The sequence below is a fragment of the Elephas maximus genome, chromosome 24 (genome assembly GCF_024166365.1).
Source record: "Elephas maximus indicus isolate mEleMax1 chromosome 24, mEleMax1 primary haplotype, whole genome shotgun sequence".
NCBI lineage: Eukaryota > Metazoa > Chordata > Mammalia > Proboscidea > Elephantidae > Elephas > Elephas maximus.
This window is the reverse complement of record NC_064842.1, coordinates 16,882,682-16,898,074: the sequence shown is the minus strand read 5'-3', so window position 1 is coordinate 16,898,074 and position 15,393 is coordinate 16,882,682. Positions and strand designations below refer to the sequence as shown.

The 15,393-nt window shown below is 34.7% G+C and overlaps 1 protein-coding gene across 11 annotated transcripts in view; it reads left to right on the top strand.

Moving 5' to 3' along the window:
* CDC42BPA (CDC42 binding protein kinase alpha) overlaps window positions 1–15,393 on the top strand; it is a 345,992-nt gene that overhangs the window by 165,255 nt on the left and 165,344 nt on the right. For all 11 annotated transcript variants that reach the window (XM_049868072.1, XM_049868063.1, XM_049868062.1 and 8 more), the window contains exons 7-11: window positions 60–260; window positions 2,008–2,256; window positions 8,912–8,991; window positions 11,527–11,693; window positions 15,059–15,181. In XM_049868072.1, the coding sequence (XP_049724029.1) occupies window positions 60–260; window positions 2,008–2,256; window positions 8,912–8,991; window positions 11,527–11,693; window positions 15,059–15,181 (820 nt within the window). The remainder of the gene's footprint in view (window positions 1–59; window positions 261–2,007; window positions 2,257–8,911; window positions 8,992–11,526; window positions 11,694–15,058; window positions 15,182–15,393) is intronic.

Here is a 15,393-nt window from a genome sequence, read left to right as displayed (position 1 = left end):
TTTTAAAATTTTATTTTTAAAATATTGCAGTATGTTACTAAAAATGTGAATTTCTTCAGGTCCAGTCCTCAGTAGCTGTTGGAACCCCAGATTATATCTCTCCTGAAATCCTTCAAGCCATGGAAGATGGAAAAGGCAGATATGGACCTGAGTGTGATTGGTGGTCTTTGGGGGTCTGTATGTATGAAATGCTTTATGGAGAAACACCATTTTATGCAGAATCTCTGGTGGAGACGTATGGAAAAATCATGAATCACAAAGTTAGTATATCTTACTTTTTTCAAATTACTGTGATAAATAATACATAAAATAAATTAGATGTGATAATCTATAGGGTCGCTATCGACTCGATGGCACTGGGTTTGGGTATAATGAGAAAATATTTTTCTAAAAACAATGAACATTCACATATCTATGCTATGGCATGACTAAACATGAATAATCAAAATCCATGAATTTTTTATGCACGAAATTATTCTTTCTCTTGTATTTTATCAGAGATAGTAATAAATAGGAAATTTAATGATCTGTCCAGTAGAAAAATTGGCAGATATCATAGGCAACTTAAAGAAACTTTAATTATCATGGTAAATGTGTAATCATGCCTACTAGAATATAAGTGAAAAAATCCTCAACCCTAGTAATAATAAATGAAATGCAAATTAAGAATGAGATATCCTTTTTTCTTGTCAAGTTGGCAAAAATGAAAAGAAAAATAGTATTTAATGCTGAAAGTAGTGCAGTAAGATAAGAATTTTTAGATATTGCTGATAGGAACATAATTTCGTGTGATCTTTCTGTTAATAATGTTTCAAGTATGTATCTATAGCCTTATAAAAATAGAACTTTTGATTGAGGAACTTCAGTTCTAAGAATCTGCCCTAAGGAAATATTCAATAAAATAGAGATGTATATACAACGATACCTATTTTAATACTATATATGATTGCAAAACATTGGCAACGATCCAAGTGCACCACAGGAAATGATTAAATGAAACTTCAATCCGTTTGGTACCAAGTGAAATAGATTGTTCATAATAAGATAATTTGATTGATCAGCTTAAGAAGATTGTGATCAATTGCAAAAATTTGGAATATGAATAGGAGTACCCCATAAGTGGAATGATAATTAATCTTGTTAACTTGTTATTTCATGACACATTTGTGTTAGTTGCTTTATATATATATATATGTCAATTATATAAAGTCTTTTAAGGGTTCTTCTACCTGGCTAAAGACAGTGCTCTAAATATTTATAAAGTGTTGAAAGACAAGCATCAGCTGCAAAGTTGTAAACAGCACATACAGCATTTCAGAAAGAAATCATTGTAGTATAAATGGTAGTTAAGAGCACAGATTCTGGAGTCAGACAGCCTCAGTTCAGATCCCAGCTCTACCACTTAACTAGTTGTGTGTCCTTGAGCGAATTAGTTGAATTCTCTTTGCCTTTGTTTCCTCTTCTACAAAATTGCAATAATAATAGTACACACCTTAGAGGATTGTTGGAAATATTAAACTAGTTAAACATGTAAAGCACTTCAAATAGTTCAGATACATATTAAATTATCAAAAAAGTTAACTATTAAAAACAGTATCAGTCATTAGTGTTATGAATTATATGAAGATTATTGATCATCTACACTCTGTTGACATAGTGAATTAAATCCCATTAGTTTTAATCTGTTCCTCTTCAATCTGATAGCAGTTGAGGTTTTTTAAGCATTTGATTTAATCTCTGTGTGTTATAATACAATGTATTATATGTATGATATAAAATTAGTTATGCATATATGTGAATTTAATCATACCTGAAATCAAAAGTTTATTTTAAGAAAATGATCTATTCTCATTTATTCCTGTATCTCCTTTAGTATCAGTGCTTTGTACCAGTAAACACTTACTAGGTATTTATAAAAGAAAATGTGTTTTTAAGAAACAAACAAGTCAGTCAAACTACTCAGTAAGTTAAATACTGACTTATACTTGTTTTTATTATTTTGTGTAGGAGAGGTTTCAGTTTCCAGCTCAAGTGACTGATGTGTCAGAAAATGCTAAAGATCTTATCCGAAGGCTCATTTGTAGCAGAGAACATAGACTCGGTCAAAATGGAATTGAAGACTTTAAGAAACATCCATTTTTCAGTGGCATTGACTGGGATAATATTCAAAACTGTGAAGCTCCTTATATTCCAGAAGTTAGTAGTCCAACAGATACATCAAATTTTGATGTGGATGATGATTGCTTAAAGAATTCTGTAAGTATGCCATTGTGAAAAGTTCCTTCACTTTTCTTTTTAATGGTTATTTATGGTTGTTAAATAATTTAATGATTTTCAAGTATTTTGCTAGGACCTTATCAGTTATCAAATAATTATCATGGTTTCCAGTGATTAATTTATCATAAATCAAGAAATTAAGAGAGTTTACTAAGGTGAGCAAAGTCATTCATAACTAAGAGCAAAATTAAAATTCAAAGACTTATTTATTAGATAAGTTATATCATTAGGTTTCCTAAGAAGAAGACAAATAACCCATAGCCATTGAGTTGATTCCGACTCGTAGTGACCCTATAGAACAGAGCAGAACTGCTCCATAGGGCTTCCAAGACTATAATCTTTACGGAAGCAGATTGCTTACATCTTTTTTCTATGGAGCAGCTGGTGGGTTTGAACTGTGGACCTTTTGGTTAGCAGCTGAGCGCTTAATCATTGTGCCCCCAGGGCTACCTAGAAGACAACATGTTTACACAAAGTGAATTCTTATCGGTTGGTTAGCTCAGTTGTTTACAGTGTGGTGCTAAATAAAAGTGGACTTCATGATGGCAGAGTGAAGAGGTTGGCAAATCTCTCCCTAAAAATAACTGTAAAACTAGACAAAATTGTCAAAAACCTTTTCAGGTCTTGGCAGATCAACTCAAGGCAAATAACAAGTTGAGATGCATTTATTCATGAAGAACTGCCGAGCCATGGTTAAGAATAGTCCCCCCTCCTGCTTTCCTGCTCGGCTGGAACGGTATAGGTGGAGGTGGACATAAAAATCAACAGCTTTGCTGCTGGAGGGGGCTGACTTGATTTGGAGAGCAAACACACCATGTTAAGCGCTGTTCATGGAAAAAAATAGCAAACTCAGTTGGAAAAAACGGGGAGAGTAAGTCCACAGACTTGGTAGCCTGAGGTAAAGCCCTGCTTGGGGTGAACTTCTGACCAACAAGCTAACCAAATACTTGACAGGAAATCTGTGGATGAGAGCCTTGAAGGCACTAGATACGTTCTCCGCGCATGCCTGACTGACTTGGAGGCCGTGTGTAAGGGCAAGAGAGACAGAAGGCCTAGGTGCACCAGGCCCAGGAGAATAGCACATGTTCAGAGAAGATCCAGAAAGACTCAGGCTGTTCACACATCCTTAACTTACTGGGAGACTTTGCACACGTGAATAGAAGTTTCTGGAGGGCCTAGCAGGAAGTAAAATTTGGGGCTGAATTGAAAATTCCCTGGGTTTTGAAAGTGTTCCCTGTTCCACACACAGACCCATTGACAAAGGGTGAAAGTTTTACAGTCTCAAGGTGTTTGAGCACAAACTCTGACCAATTATTGGCTGTCTACTAAGTTATATGGACCCTGAAATAACCTCTAGGAAACTAAGCTAAAATGTAAGAGTTTAGAAACAAAACGTGAGCAGGATCATCATCAGGTTCACACCGCAGGGGAGACTGATTTCACAGATGAAGGCAGACAAGCTCCTAAAAAACAAAATAAAACCACAAGAACAAATTGACTTATTATAGATTTTATAGATTTCAGTCAAGCCATATCAGTTTAAAAAAATTATGTAGGTTTAATTCTAAAACTTACATAGAAATGCAAAGGACCTAGGATTTTGCAGAATAAGAAAAAAGCAGAACTTCTTGGTTTCAAACCTAATATAAAGTAATCAAGACAGTATGGTGCTAGTGTAAGGGTATCTGCAGATTGCTGTCTGATAAAGGACTTAGCAAACTACATTTTAAAATTGGTTTGAATATACATTTCACTAAAAAAGATATATGAGTGACCAATAATCAGTACGTGAATAGATAGGATCATTAGTCATAAGGAAATGTACTTCAAAATCACAGTGATATACCACTGCACAGCTACTAGAGTGGCAATAAATTAAAAGACTGACAATTATCAGTTGTTGGTGTGAATGTGTGAACTGAAACCATGGACTTCAGTTTTTGTTAATGTGACATTTAAGAGCAAGTCACATGGTAAGTATAGAAATATCAGTCTCATCTATAACAGCTATTGAACAAATCCACTAGTTAGAGAGTTAGAAGCCTTCTAAGATTTTCAGATGCATCTTGGGCTTAAACAGAAGCAATACGATTAATGGGTTTGTTGTCCAAAGTTTGAAGGTGGAAATATTTATCAAAATGTTTTTATGAAACCTACTTGTAGAATCATGTTCCACATTAATGTTTAGACTTTGATAAGAATTAATTATATTGATAATCTGTAAAATTTTTTGTCTCTAAATGAGACATTATAATCCTGGCAGAGAAATTCTTAATCAGTGATTATGTTGCTTCAGACTAACAATAATTGTTTCCCATTGAATGTTTAGGTAGTCTTCCTTATTATATATAATATTGATGAATTTTTTCCTATTTACCTATTGAAATCTAGGAAAAACCAGTCTATTTACAGATGGATAAACTTGCACACTGGCTGATGAGACCTGCCTTGGTGGTTAAGGAGACTTTGTAGCTGGCTTTTAAAAATAGCAAACATCTGTTTTTAAACTAATATACCAAAGATTGTGCATTTCCCTTCTCTTCTTAGAAGGTACCCCAAGAAACTACTGGAGAATGATAAATAGAAATGCAAACTTTCTCTTAGAATTATAATATATGAAGAAGAATTGACTAGGGAGAAGTGAAGGGTAAAAGCACTCACATCAGCAACCCAGTGTCACAACCAAATCCCTGTTAATAAGGAACGTGATGCTTGTTTAAGAACTCATTTCATTAAAAAATGAGTGTTAATAAAATAGGAGCCAATACAAGATCAATACAAAGATAATTAAAAAAAAGAGAGGAATGAAAAAAAGAAATAGTACATGAAGAACACTCACTGGAAATACTTTCCTTGGAGAATATGAAAATTGTGACTAAACATGAAGCCATGAATTAAAAAAAAAGTGAAGCAGTTGTCTATAAAATAAGAGCATAATGCAGAGACATAAAAGCTCACAAAAAATGTAGGAAGAAAAACATGAAGATGAAACATGAGATAGTAGAGTTCAGAACAAAAGGGGAAAACAATCCCAAAATGAAGTCCCAATGAGAAGAAAAAAGAAAAACAGAAGCTGCTGAAAATGTAATCAAGACCATTAGAGGACAGGGTAGTGAAAATGAGCAAGATGAATGGAAATTAACAGTTAAACTGGATTTGAAAGAAGATAGATAAAATATTGTCAAAGGAAACATAATATACACATAATTTGTATCTTCGTAGAAAAGAACTGAAATAAAGGAACTGAAAAAAAAAATCTCTAGATCTAATTCAAGATGTAACTCTAGAAAATAAGGAAAACTTTCACCAACACATTCACTTGGCCCGTCACATCTCAGGAATAATTAATATAGAAAAATCAAGTTCAAAACTTCCTAGTTATTGAAGTTTAACAATAAAGGGAGAATTGCATGGGCATCCAAGCAGAAAGATGAAGTCACCTATAAAGGGGGAAAGATCATACTGGCCTCCCTTTCCCCACAGCAGCATCTAACGCTAGAAAACAAGGAGTAAATAACCATGAAGACCTCAGGGAAGAAAGTGGAGATCTGAGAATTTTATACTTCGCCATACTAATGTGCAAGTATCAGTTCAACAGAAAAACATTTTGGACAGGCTAAAATTATTGTAGTTCAAGTGAGCCCTTCTTGAAGAAAGTATTAAAAGATGAACTTCTGCCAAGTAAGTGACAAAATAAGGAAAATACAGCAAAATTGTCATTAAGCGTTACATCTAACTGTAGGACAAATTTAAGGATTATGGATATTAAAAAAGGTTAAATTTAACTAGCCCTGATAATGAAATGAAATAATCAGCAAAATTTCAGAAAGAAAAGAGGAATAAATTGTGAATTGCTATAAAGTAGAAATTGCTATAAGTAAGCTTTATTCCCCCCTCACCTTTTGAGCCTAGAACCAAAAGATGTCATAGCTGATAAGTGCAGGAATAAAGGAATTAAAAAAAAAAAAATTAAAGCCAATGTTACATGCTACTAAATTAATAAGTGGTTCCTCAAAAAACTAAACATAGAATCACCATATGACCCAGCAATTCCACTCCTAGGTACATACCCAAAAGAATTGAAAGCAGGGAGGCAAACAGGTACTTAAACACCAGTGTTCACTGCAGCAGTATTTGCAATAGGCAAAAGGTGGAAACAACCTAAGCGTCCAACAACTGATACATAATGTGGTATACCAAAATGTGGTATATACATACAGTGGCATATTAAAACCAAAAACCAAACCGAGTGCCGTCGAGTCGATTCCGACTCATAGTGACCCTGTAGGACAGAGCAGAACTGCCCCATAGAGTGCCTGGCGGATTCGAACTGCCAACCCTTTGGTTAGCAGCCTAGCACTTAACCACTACGTCACCAGGGTTCCCAGTGGCATATCACTCAGCCTTAATGTGGTATATACACACAGTTGTATATTACTCAGCCTTAAAGAGGAATGAAGTCCTGATACATGCCATTGCATGGATGAACCTTGAAATATTATGCTCAGTGAACTAGGTCAGTCACAAAAGGACAAATATTGTATGATTTCTCTTGTATAAAATATCTAGAATAGGCAAATGTATAGAGACCAAAGTTTCTCAGTGGTTACCAGAAGCAGGATGGAAGGGGAGCGGTATTGGGGGAGGAGGGAGCGGGATTGGGGGAGAAGAGAGTTATTGCTGAAGGAGCACTGAGTGTCTGTAAGGTTTATGGAAATTTTGGAAATAGTGGCGATGGTTGTACAGTATGATGAACACAATTTATGTCACTGAATTGTACACATAAAAATGCTGAAATGGCAAATGTTTTGTTACATATATTTTTACCACAATTAACAACAATTGGTATGTGGAAACGAGAAGCAGTAATATATGCTACTATTACCATTATTTATAGAAGGCAGTCAAAATTTTCTGAAGAAATGGAGAACTCAGAATATTACATAAAGATCCAGTGTAAAGACATACACCGGAATCCTTTCATGTGACATATTAAACACAAAAGTAGTCAGCCGTATAGTGAAACACTAAAAAATGCAATAAAAATAGAACAAACCAATCTATCATAAAATGATATGTAAATGGGATGAATGCTCATTGAATAAGAGAAAAAGACTATAAGATTAAAACACTGGTGATAATGTTGTGGTTCTGGAAAGAAGTGGGTGCCTGGAGAACAGGGGTTGGAGAGCCTCTGTCTTTTTACATTATACACATTAGTAGGTTTTCAATATCAGACCTCGTATATGTATATAACTTTTAAAAATTCAATAAGTAATCTTTAAATTAATCCACTAAAAATTTGTAATAAGTTACAAATTAAACAAAAAAGAATGAATTAAAGCTTTAACTTTGACAAACTAATAGAAAAAAAGCGCATTTCATTAATTTTTAAAATAAACTTTTAAAACAAATTTGATAGAAACATTCATTAATTTTCACTAGTCTTTATACGGAGCCCTGGTGGTATAGTAGTTAAGAGTTTGGCTACCAACCAAGAGGTTGGGAGTTTGAATCCACCAGCCACTCCTTGGAAACCCTATGGGGCAATTCTGCTCTGTCCTGTAGAGTCGTTGTGAGTCGGAATCAATGTGACAGCAACGGGTTTGGCGGTTTTTTTTGGGGGGGGAGCACTTTAAATGGAATAGATTATTTGCTTATAGGTTTTTTTCCCCATGTAGAGCTTAACATATTTTTCCTTGTTCCTTCTTATCTATTTGCTAAATATGAGTTATGATTTTAATTAATTAATCAGAAACAAACCAAGATTTTTTAGTGCACACTAATGTATATTGGAATTTTATTTTGGGATACCTGCTTTATCCTGTGTGAGTGTGTGAGTGTGTGTGTGTGTGTGTGCGTGTTCTTAATAGGACTCTTAAACAATGATGATTTTGCTTATTCCAGGATTGATTCCCAAGGATCTCAGCACAGTTAATTTATCATTACTATAATAGGAAAATACTTGGTAAGACAGTATAAGCAGTACTGATATGATTTTTTTTTTTTTTGTAGTTACAGATTTCTCATTTATATATTAGAAAACAAAAACTGTACAAATTTCCATAGTTCCTCCTGGGAGGTTTTTCAGTTTCATACAATTTTTTCTTGTACATTTAATTTTACTGGAAATTAATTTCTTTTCTCTAAACATATGTTTCTCTAAACCACTGGTCAGCAAACTTTTTCAGGCCACATGCAGTCTCTGCTGTGTATTCTTTATTTTTACATCTTTGTAAACATGTAAAAACCTTTCTTAGCTTGTGGGTCAAGTAGAACAGGGCAGCATGGTTTGTCAACCTCTGCTGTAAATCATTGAGTTATATTAAATTAAAATTTAGGAAAATAAGAATAAAATGTTTCTGTCCTTAGCTTTCTTGGTCTATTTTTTAACCTTAATTTGAACTTTCACTTTTTATTCAGTTATTTTATTCCCAAAGGTTTTCTTTCTACACTGTGAATTTTCATATTAGTTTTATGTCAGTTTTCATTGTTCGGTACCATATTCAAGGCAGATAAGAACTTTTATCAGTGTCTGTAAATTGAACAGCCTTGTACTTCCTATGAACAGTTTGTAGCCCAGCCTATAGGTGATAATTATCTCTTTCTTACCAGATGTTTTTTCTTCCTTTAGGAAACAATGCCCCCACCAACACATACTGCATTTTCTGGGCACCATCTGCCATTTGTTGGTTTTACATATACTAGTAGCTGGTAAGTTTCAAAAGTTAAAATAATTTGGGCAATTTAAAGCAAATTGAAATGAATGGAAGTTAAAAAAAAAATGTATAAGAGAGCTTTGTAAATTAAAAAAAAATTTTTTTTAATGATCTACTGGGAATAGCTAGATATTACAAAATGAATAGAACACACAATCTTAACTCGTTATGGAAGGGAAAGACTAGAACAAATGGAGAACTCAGAATCTTAGCAATGGGCAGGAATTAGTAGAATCCTGGGCTATTCATAAATATTCTGTAGGTGTCAATCAGAGCTTGCAGCCCATTATTCTGCCATCTTTTCACTGATCCTCACTCTACGCATATCCTCTCTTTCCTCCTTACCCTGCTTTAATTCCATGAGAATGATTATAATCACTCCCTTGTGTATCATCTCAGTTTCTTTTACCATCTTCCATTCTGTTATATTTGCATTGCCAAGTCAGCATTTACTACTAAAGCCCAGTTTGCTGCCGGTACCTTCACAGATGAAATAAGAGAAAAGTTCTAAGCGTTCTTACTTCAAATTCATGATCACCAACCTCAAGTGCTGCTATTGCTGCCTGAAAAATATGCTGAATTTCCCGGGTGCATTTACTCTTCCAGTGTCCTACATAATGATTTCATACTTCTACTTTCTGCTGGAATCTCCGGCATCCTCACTCTCAGCTGATGAACTCGCTTCCTCTTTCGCTGAGAGGATGAAGCAAGCAATAAAGAACTTCAACAAGCTTCCATCCCCACATTTACCCCCTACATACCTCTGGCCCATATGCTGTCTTCTTTTTATGAACTGTGGGAACTCCTAGCCGAGGCCGGCCCCTGGTATCCACTCTGACCTACTCTAGTGCATTGCTAAATTTCACCTCCTAAGTTTTTCCCTTTCTGTGACATCTGCATTACCAGATGGTTCCCATTAGCTTACAAATACGTTGTTGTTTCTCCCATCTTAAAGCAAAATATAAAATCTCTCTTGAGCCCAGTTCCTTTACCAGCAATGAACCTATTTCTCTGCTGTACATGAGAGCAAAATTACTTCAAAATGTTTTCTATACTTTACCCATTTTTTTCTCATACTGTTCTCTTTTGAAGCACTCCCGTCAGGTTTTTGCCCCATCACTTCATGCAGATGGCTTTTATTAATTTCACTACTAACCTCCAAATTACAAAATCTAATGATTATTTCTCAGTCCTAGTTTTACTTGATTCAGATCTCATCTTACTTGCCACAGCTTCTCTGCCTTATAGCACCTGACAGTACTTCTCTTACCTTCCAGAAAGCATTTGCTGGTTTTCTTACCTTTCTGGCCACTTCTTCTAAGTTTCTGTACCTTACTCCTCCTTCTGAATATAGGAGTGTTTCGTAGCTTAGTCCTTGGAGTTCTCTTTTCTATCTATGCTCTCTGTGGTTCTCCCAGATAATTGCCGATGACTCCCACCTGTCTCTTTAGCTGTGCCCAATGTCCTCTCTTCTGCTTGATATCTCTCTAAACCACCTGCTTAGTATGTTCATAACTTCATTTCTTATATTTCTCAGAACCTATCAGAGTGATTCTGTTAAAAGATAAGTTAGATCATGCCACTCTCTGTTCCAGACCACCCTACCCTTACCCCCCAATTCCAATGGCTTCCTTTCTTAACTCCAGATCAAAGTCCTGACAAGGCCTTACATGACTGGCTCACTTTTGCCTTTTTAATTTTATTTTTTACCACTCTTCCCTTGTGCACTCCACTCTATTCAAGCTGGCCTCCTTTCTGGCCCTTGAACATGCCAGGCACACTCTCGACTCAGGCTTCTGCCTGTAATACTTTTCCACTGATATTCCATTGGCTGTTCCCGGCACTCTTTTAGGGCTTCCCTACAAAGTTACTTCTCAGTGACAACTTTCTTGATTACTTCATCTAAAATTTCAATTCCATTTCCTTTTTTCCTGCTTTGTTTTGCCTTAGCATTTAGGGTTTTCTAACATACTGAATATTCTAACATACTGAATATTTAACTTCTTTTTCCTGTTTATTTCTATCTCTGTCGCTAGAGTATAAACCGTATATGGACAGGGATTTTTGTCTGTTTTGTTCACTGATGTATCCTAGCACGTCAGATATTTTTAATTAAATTGCATTGAATTAAAGAAAGTACTTCACTTTTGAATTTTTAATTCTGGTAAAGAAGATCATGGATGGTGCTTTTGACTGTGATTTCACTTAAGTGGTCAAATTGTTTTAAACTTTCAATAGCCCTTCATTAAACTTTGTTTTATAATATGTGGTTATTTAAAAAAAAAATCAAGAAAATTTGGGAGATTTAAGTTTTCATTTTAAAAAATGCTTCTATTAAGTAGTACAGGTCATTTTGCAAATGATTTTTGCAATCATAATTGATTTACTGGAACAAGATAGCCAAATTCATGTCTTAAATGAGCAATTTCACTTAAGACATTTCATTCCTTTTCCTTCAAAAAACATTCCTATCTTTTTTCTTCAAACTTTTTACTTCAGTATGAATCACATTTTTTTTTCTTTTCTTCAGTGTTCTTTCTGATCGGAGCTGTTTAAGAGTTTCAGCTGGCCCCAGCTCAGTGGACCTTGATGTGAACGTTCAGAGGACTTTAGATAACAACTTAGCAACTGAAGCTTATGAAAGGAGAATTAAACGCCTTGAACAGGAAAAGCTTGAGCTTAGCAGAAAGCTCCAGGGTAAATATGTCTTAAAGATAATTTTTTTCCCTTTTGAATTGTACCCAGTTATAGTGTTATGAACTGTGTATTACAAGTAGTTTCGTCTTGAAACGATTATTTTAAGTGGAAAAAAAGCAATTGCTTACTACAGTGCAATACTGTTTATGTAAAATCACGTAATTAACAGTCGATAGTTTTTTTTTTTTAATAACAAAATAGCATTTGTTTACTGTGGGTAATATGTGCACATATAAATATGTGGTAATAAATCATACCTCTGAAGAGAGGGAAATGAGACTACCAGGAAAAAAGGAATCATTCTCACTCCAGTGTAACATTTCAGTGACTCTTCCCTCAATCCTTGAAAGTTCTCACTCCTGACACACTGCCATTCTCTATCACGTTATTCCTGTCGTAATATTTGGTGATTTAAAAATGCACATAGATGAACCTTTTAATACTCTGAATTCTGAAGTTTCTCAATTCTCACCTTCAATGATCTTGTCCTCCACCATTAATTCACCCACTCCTTCTCAAGGTAGTAAAATATACCTTGAGATTACAATAACTAAAATCATTTACTAATCTGTTTCAACAAACCCACCATAATTTCCTACTCCTCAACTCCCTCTAGTGCCTTACCACCAATATTCCTTCAATTCTGCCGTTATCTATGATTCTGTCACATTTCATTGCTTGTTATCATTATCAATAATAGTCATACACCCTTAACTCTGTCGCTCCTCTTTCTGTTGTCAGAATCCCTTGGCAGAACCTCAACCTTGTTTATGTACAACCTTGCACCTGCAACTGTGCAGTTCAAGGTAGCTGACTTAAAACATAATACACTGTCTTCCTTACGGGGGCAGTTCTGCTCTGTCGTAGGGTTGCCATGAGTCGGAATCAACTCGATGGCAACAGGTTTGGTTTTTTGTTTTTTTTTCTAGGGATGTGCCTATTTATTTTTTTGGTAGTAATATCATCATTTCTCTTGAATATATACCTAAGAATGGGATTTCTGGAACATAGGGGTAGTATGTTTTCAGCTTTAGAAGATAATCTGTTTAAGAGGTTTCCATAGTAGTTGTATCAATTTATAGTTCCACTGACAATGTATGAGCTTTCCACTTGCTTTTTTTTTTTTTTTTTTTCTTCTTATTCCTACCAGAACTTGACATTTCAGCTGCTTTACTTTTAGCCATTCTGGTACATATATAGTAGTTCCTCACTGTGATTCTAATTTGCATTTCCCAATAAGTATTGAGGTTGAGTATCTTTTCATGTATTTGTTATCCATTTTGATATACAGTCTTGTGAAGTTTCTGTTCAAAGTTCTTGCCCATTTTTCTTATTATGTCCTTATCTATCTTTTTCTTAATAATTTTTATTTTCCCACTTCATGAACAGTGTAAGAACCTTGCAACAGCCCTTTGTGTGATTTTTTGTTATGTATTTAACCGCTGTCTATGTTATAAACCTTTCAGTACATTCGTTTTATTGTTGCTGTAAGTATTTATGGAAACTCTGGTGGCGTAGTGGTTAAGTGCTACGGCTGCTAACCAAAAGGTTGGCAGTTTGAGTCTACCAGGTGCTCCTTGGAAACTCGATGGGGCAGTTCTACTCTGTCCTATATAGGGTTGCTATGAGTCAGAATCGACTCGATGGCAGTGGGTTTGGTTTTGGTTTTAAGTATTTATTAGCCTTTAATAAAAAAAAAATATTTATGCACATATTTACCCTTTTGGTGCCCTTCATTTCTTTTTAGAAACCCATGTTTCCCACCTGGAATCATTTTTCTTCAGCTGAAAACCTTTTAGTATTTCTTTTAATGTGTGTTGTGACAAATTGCCTCATTTTTTATTTGTCTGAAAATGTCTTTATTTTGCCTTCAATTTTGAAAGATATTTTTTCTAAGTTAGAATTCTAAGTTGGCAGTTTTTTTCTTTCAGTTCTCTACAGGTATTATTCTGTTGCCTTCTGCTTTCCGTTATATTTCTTGAGAATCAGCTATCAGTTTTGTTCTCCTGACCGTTAGGTACTTTCTGCCTTCCCCTAGATATTTTTAAGATTTTATCTTTAACTTCAGTTTAAAGCAATTGGACTGTGTTGTGCCTAGATACAGCTTTCTTTGTACTATTATAAAATTCTGTTTGGGATTCACTGAGATTCTGGAGTCTTGAATGATTTTGGAAAATTCATAATCTCTGTGGATATTTGTTTTGGCCCATTTACTCTCTCCTCATTTCTGGGACTCCAATTGCGTTTTTGTTAAACTCTTTGTGTCCCACATTTCTTTTATGCTCCGTTCTGTTCTTTTTCTTCTTTGTTTTCTTTATGCTTCATTTGAATATATTCTGTTGACTTGCCTTCAGCTTCACTAGCCTCAGTAGAATTAATGTTTTTATTGCTACCTCACATCTTCTGATTAGAACCACAAGATAAATTAATAATCTCTATTTTAACTAAATTGATAAGCCAGAGTCATCCACAGGTGGGCCTCAACTTTCACACGTAAAATTTGGAAAGCCAGCACTTCTACATATTACATATTAGCATCTCTAAACCTCCCTCATATACTAGAGTCAGTTTTTCCTCATCACCTGACATATGACATTTTTGATTACATAGTTATGCTTCCTGCTAGGATAAAAGGGTGCTGAATAGTTGAATGGCTGGTAGGGTATTGTCCTAAGGTCTAAAGAAACAACCAATAAGAGAGAGAGAGACATGGATTAATTGATTGAAATTGATTGATTTTAAGGAATTGACTGAAGTGATTGTGGGGGACTAGCAAGATCAAAATCTGTTGGTCAGGCAGCAGGCTGGAGATTCCTGCAGTTTTGTGTCCCAAAACCTGTAGGTCAGACAATGGGAAGAGTGAAGAGGAAGGGAGTTCTGGAAAAATGTCTATTTATACTCTAGAGGCAGAATATACCCTAAGAAAAATTCCCATTTTGCTCCTAAGGCCTTCAAGTGATTGGATGAGGCCCACCCACATTATGGAGGGTAATCTACTTTACTTAAGGTCCACTGATTTAATCATATATTAGCTATTTCATTACACCATCTAGACGAGTGTTTGACCAAACAACTAGGTACCATATTCTAGCCAAGTTGATGTATAAAATTAACTATTTCAGTGTTCAAAACTGAAAATACCACGTATTAGAAGCTAGATTGTTTTCCCTATGTGTAATTTTAAAGACATGTGAGATGGAGTTTTATGATTTCATTTAATGTATTAATATGCTTTTTATCAATTGGTACAAGTTTTGCTCTATAGAATTATACAAGGATTTCTCTAGAAAGAATATATTACTGTTATTTTTAAAATTTGGAATATGGCCATATTTCTCACTCTTTCTTTTATTCACTTTTTTAAGAGTCAACACAGACTGTCCAAGCTCTGCAGTATTCAACTGCTGATGGGCCACTAACAGCAAGCAAAGATTTAGAAATAAAAAACTTAAAAGAAGAAATTGAAAAACTAAGGAAACAAGTAACAGGTAAATTTCTGTGATTCACCTTTAATTTAGTTTTGTACATTCAGAAAATCTTTTATTCACACACAAAACATTTATTGAATACTTGTCATGTGTTATGTCATATAAGCTATATGCCAGCAAGGGAAAAGCAAATAAGAATGGTTTCTGCAATCTAGAAGATCACTTTTTAGTCTGGGAAACAAAAACAAATAGTCATTGCAATACATGTGACA